We start from the raw sequence: 6000 nt of genomic DNA on the forward strand, positions 1-6000 counted from the left end.
CTTTGTAAATATTAGTGTGCTTACTTTTGTTGTTCCGCGTTTGTATGAAAACACCTGTCCCGTCGATGCCGTGACACAAACTGATTGATTTTGTTGTGTTGCCAATGTGTTGTAGTTGCAAATGTCAGTTAAGTCGTGACGTAATAAATTTAGAATAACACATTTGCGTTATGATGTACTTACACTGAATAGAACAGGAATACAACTAAGAAATATAAATACCACCGTAATTGGAAGCGATTTTCACTACCGCCGTATTAGGAGCTTTTACCTTAAGGCAATTCCATGAATATCCTTAGGGGCAAGTTTATCACTAAAATTAGAAATAGCTCTATACTAAAGACTATGGACTCACATAGTCATTTTTTTGGCTTGGTTCCAGTTTCATACTCTCTGGAAAGCCTTGCCTTTAAATCCTCCTATGATAGACAAATCTGGAAGTATGTAAGTCTGTGGTTTTGGTCCATGGTCGAACTGTCTCATGTCCTTGGGAAGTGAGAGCGTCATCACTAAAATCAAAACAAGCTTTTGGTAAAGGCTTAGGCCTCTCATCTTCCTCCTAGCGTTTGTCCTGGTATCCACCATGGACAGCCCAACCCTATGACTTATGGCATATGACCACACCACCACGATGACTGTATACCATATACTTTTTGGGTAATATGTATAATTCTGATAGTCTGCCCTCGCACAATCTGGGATAGCTACCAACCAGACTTTCTTATATCTGTCTCATGCGCATTCAAAGATGCTGTAAACTAATAACAATATTCTTTTTCTGCAGATGAGACAGCCATGATCTTGCCGGGTAGCCTGTCAGTCAGCAGACACTCCAACGAGACGGTGGACATCCGCAAGAACCTCCGGCTGAGGAACCCTGATGATCCTGAGTCCAATGCCCACAGAGAGTGAGTACCGCACGATCTCTCCGTATCTTTCTTCAAACTTTGATAATTGGTGTGAAAACATTATTGGTAATGAAAAAGGGGTCATAAGAGATAGAGATGGTGCCGTGTGGTTCCCGGCACCAATACAAAAAAAGAATAGGACCACTCCATCTCTTTCCCATGGATGTCTTAAAAGGCGACTAAGGGATAGGCTTAAAAACTTGGGATTTTATTTAGGCGATAGGCTAGCAACCTGTCACTATTTGAATCTCAATTCTATCATTAAACTAAATAGCTGAACGTGGTCATTCAGTCTTTTCAAGACTGTTGGCTCTGTCTACCCCACAAGGGATATAGACGTGACCATATGTATGTAAGAGATAGAGAAAACTGGAAGAGTATAGCCTTGAACAAAGATTGATGACGAACGGAAGAAGATGCTTTTGCCCATTGTATGCTTAAAAAATGGGGATGCTGATTCAACATACATAAATAATGCCTCTTTCAGGCAGAGACCACATCTTTCCACTTGCCACGATCCCTGCATACTTTTTTCGCTTCATCCATGTTCATAACTCTCTTCATGCAAGCTCGTCGGTTTCGGTGTCCGTTGCAGATTCAAAGTAAACCATATACGATTCTATTGCTGTCGTACACTCTTACTCAACCCTTATCCAGGATCCATGGTCAGGTCTTACCTCGGATTCCTTTCTAGAGCGAAGACTCCATTTTTATCGCGCGAAAAACTACCGCTGTCATCATATAACGTGAAACGTGACAGTGGTAGTTTTTCGCGCCAGAAAATGGCGTCACGCGTGCCTTACTACGGAGACTGGAGTGTAGATGTTGAAATTTAAACTCCATTATATTTTACAATCCCATTACGAAAAAGGCCCATATTTATTCAGGATAAGAACTAGTATATTTTTTCCGTCACAAATTCCGTACAATACACGTCAAGTCCAAAGTTCCTTTGACCCAGAAGGGACCGCGTCTTCAATGCCTTTCAGTTGCCAAACCGCACTATGTTTGGTATTCCGATTTCCATTTCAATAGAAATGAGTATTGACGTATTGAATACAAAGATAAATAACTTCTAGATGTGACTTGTTTATTTTTTTTTTGAAGGTTGTTTGTTTACTATATTTTTTCTTTTGAGTTACTTGTACATTAAACGTTTTATTCCTTAACGAGGCATAAGAGTCTAGTAGACCTCGTCTTCTAGAACTCAATTAGTCAATTACTATGAGAAGTATCCCAAGTTAAAAGGTTTCCCTTAATTAATCATTAACCAATAAAAAGTGCGTTTTAAATGTCAAAATTAGTTAACTTACATACATACATACACATATTCAAGCCTACATCTCTTGAGGGGTAGACAGAGCCAACAGTCTTGAAGACTGAAAAATAATGAAATTGAGATTCAAATAAACCCATCGCCCATCCTTTAGTCTCCTTTTACGACATCCATGGGAAAGATATAGAGTGCTTCTATTCTAAAGAGCTGGAAACCACACGGCGCCATTAGTAATTTTGCTATAACATTTTAGAAAATTAAGCTAACTTTATAAATCTTCGGCAAGGCTTCGTCATTTGTTTTAACAAGTGAAATACTGCAATTTTTCAAAAAATGCGTAATGCCATATCCAGTATAATTATTATTCTTCGTAATAAATAATTTTACTTTGTATACACAGGTACTGCGTCCAGTTCGAGGTGGCCAAGGTATCCAAAGCTTGCCACGCCGACTCAGACTACAAAGCTCTTCGGGAGGGTATGTATTGTAACTTTGTGATTAGGCTTTAGCTAAGACCACAGACTGCTTAATAGTACTGACCAATAGGGCGAGTATTTCCTACTACTATTATAAAGGCGAAAGTTTGTATGGATGTTTGTTACTCTTTCACGCAAAAACTACTGAACCGATTACCATGAAATTTAGTATGTAGGTAGCTGAAGACCCAGAATAACACATAGGCTACTTTTTATCCCAGAGTTCCCGCGGGATTGATAGGGTTTCCATGCGGACGAAGTCGCGGGCGGCCTCTAGTTCTTAATAGTTCGAATAATAAGATGAAGATATCTATGGTTGTTGTATTTTTTTTATAGCATTGGCATCAAAACGCATAGTCAACTGTTTTTTTTTTTTTTGGAAAGAGAATGCGCCTCAGGGCTGTGGCCCTCTTCAGGGAAGCATTAAATGTGACAGAACTGAGAATTATTTAGGTTTTTTTTTAGATTTAGTTGAATACATTATCTCTCTCTCCCTCTCTTCGCGTCGTTTTCCTCATCACTGAGGGTCGTGACTCCCCCGCAAAATCATTTTTTCCCTGATTCTCTGATGATTTCCCTCCATCTGTCGCGATTCCTTGCAGCATGAAGGGCGTTATGAAGATCAGTGTCCAGGGACGATCGGACCTGGTTCCACCCCCTCGTAGGACTGCGGCCTCTTGGTCGAATAAAGGTCATGAAGGTCTTGGTCTAAGAATACATTACCGTTAAAATGTGCAGGCTCCTTCATCAATAATGTTTTGCCTCTCACTAATTATGCTTTTTGGTTTGTGAGTACATATATTTATTATTATACATACTTTATTTGTATCTTTCCGATGGATGGCGTAAAAGGCGACTAAAGAATAGGCTTATTAACTTGGGATTCCTCTTGTAGGTGATAAGTTGACAAAGCGTCACTATTTGAAATAAATAACTTAAAACGAAGTTTACTGCCGTTTCCAAAGCGTCAGTGCAGAAGAAGCGGTAACAAACTGCACTGCGGCATTTTCTTCAAATTCACAATTATCTTAACTTAGAATAGAAATTAAGACGAGAAAATACATTGTTATGATTAATTAATTTCTCTGCTTTTACTTTGCTTGTTTGGGACAAAATATTGGCCTCTTTATCCGCGTAGCTTGAAAATTAGTTTAGCTTAGTCCGCGTAGGGTTAATTACATTCACCAAATTAAACCTATAAATTATCTTTCTAACACGATATTAGCTGGTTAGCGGTAGGCGGTGACATTTTTATGATCAAGTGTTAATATGTGAACTGAAATAGGTTTTGGTTAAAAATTTAAATACAAAATTTAAAGCACATTTTGTCAAAAGAACGGTGATAAGGATTTGATATTTTTAACGAGGTATTTATTATATTGAGGCATTGACCGAATATATCTATGTTTTCTTTCGAATTATGTCCTCATATAAATTACGGTGACGTAAAACATAGTAAAGGAACCTGCAAATTCGGGCAACTGGATATATTTCGTTATGTTAACTATAAACAATATAAACTGGTTGGAACACATATTTATATTTTTTTTTATGACCCAACCGAGACTAACGCAAAAAATTTTCTGATTAGGGTCACGTCACTCCTAGAATTATTCTGCAAAAGTCCATAAGTTACTTTTAAAAAGCATTAAAAAAAAAAGTTAAGTTCGTATTTCTGTATGTAATTACTCTGTACTCTCATGTATATTTTATTTTTAATTGCTTATTTATACTTTCGCAGGATCCACAGTCTGCCTTCTCTGCGAAGCTGCGGCCCTGAGGCGTGACCTAAAATGGCGGTGTTCCGGGCACGGCGTTCCCGGTCACACGACGCGGTTTTACGCGCTGGTGGCGCCGCACTGCCACGGCAAATGGATACGGTCCGAACGCATTATGGACAAGAAGTCGGCGTGTTGTGCCAACCCTGACTTCATTTTCGTTTAAATTCAAATTTAGAAATGGAATGAATTTTTAGTCTTTTTTTTTATTCAGCCGTGGTATGTAGGTGATGTTTGTTTTGTAAAAGTTTGAAGTAGATTCTTAGTTTGAATATTATTTTTTTCTTTTTTGTGACATTTACGAGCTGCCATCTGTTATGTAGTTAATATTTCTTTCATTTTTCTTAAATTTTCATAGACTCTTCTATTTAGGTATGAGGTTTTTTGTTAAATAACATTTTTTCTTTAAATATCATCAATATGCATTTAGCTAATTGCATTTATTATTTATGCATTTATGAGCACAGTAAAACAAGCTCACAACACTTAAATTTTTAAATTTTATAGGCTACATATTTTGTATTTCTGTTTATTATTCTGTGTGTAAATAATAATATCGACTTAAACATTGTTTTTTACGCAAACTACCTTAAATTACAGAATACCCATTTTCTGACTAACTTACATTAAAATCATTATATATTCAAGTTAACCAACTGCTAACTTAAAATTTTACTTAATTTTTATTTTAATAATTCAACATTTAAGGAACAATATTAAATTAACGATATCTTTAAGTATTAGTGTAATTTTTATAATAAATATGTAAAACCGATTATGATAACAATAGTGTGTGAATACATATCCAATCAACGACTAATATATGTAAATAAAAGGTTAAATAAACGCATAAAATATTGTTTATGTATTTTATTGATTCCTTTTCAAAGCATACTATATTATATAAAATGTAAAGGTGACTGACTGACTTATCTTTCAACGCACAGCCCTAACTATTGGAGCGATCGGGCTTGTTGTTCTTTGACGTAAAGACAGTCACATACTATGATGTGGGCATCCTCGAAAGAAGTATTTCCTAAAATTCCCGTGGGAACGGAAACAAATTCGGTATTTCGGAAATCGTTTTACGCTTTCGGTGCCCCAAGTATATTTCTAACATGCTACTAAACTCTAAGAGTTATTTTTTTTAAACAAAGAACATAACATAAACTTTCGCGAAGTGGGTTAAAAAGAAACAATACCCATCTCAAGAAGTCGATCCCCAAACACAATTTGGGCGAGTCTACTCTGAATTTGCATGAATATTGGATCACCTACGTTTGACATTGATAAGAGGCAAGATGGCGGTTTGTCGACGTTCGGAGATTGCAATAAAAACGTGTAAACAGAAGCTTAGAAATATACGGCGTGTGAAAATGTCGTAAGGAAATCTGAACATTCAGGAACTAGATGTAGACTCATGATTCAATACGGGTTAGGAGTCAGTAAAAACGGAGAGGTCAGACGGGAGTGGTTTGGTGTAAATCCCTGACTTACCCAATATTACTTCTAGAATCGTGGTCAAAGGCGAACCCTAGGCTCCTCACCAGAGGACACTTACA

At 37.0% G+C, this 6000-nt stretch overlaps 1 protein-coding gene across 2 annotated transcripts in view; it reads left to right on the plus strand.

The window, feature by feature from the left end:
- Window positions 1-5279, plus strand: part of LOC106129903 (somatomedin-B and thrombospondin type-1 domain-containing protein) — a 55071-nt gene extending 49792 nt beyond the window's left edge. For both annotated transcript variants that reach the window (XM_013328599.2, XM_013328600.2), the window contains exons 4-6: window positions 785-908; window positions 2585-2661; window positions 4402-5279. In XM_013328599.2, the coding sequence (XP_013184053.1) occupies window positions 785-908; window positions 2585-2661; window positions 4402-4604 (404 nt within the window). In that variant the 3' untranslated portion in view covers window positions 4605-5279. The remainder of the gene's footprint in view (window positions 1-784; window positions 909-2584; window positions 2662-4401) is intronic.
- The last annotated feature ends 721 nt before the right edge of the window (window positions 5280-6000 follow it).

This window comes from Amyelois transitella, chromosome 22 (assembly GCF_032362555.1).
Source record: "Amyelois transitella isolate CPQ chromosome 22, ilAmyTran1.1, whole genome shotgun sequence".
NCBI lineage: Eukaryota > Metazoa > Arthropoda > Insecta > Lepidoptera > Pyralidae > Amyelois > Amyelois transitella.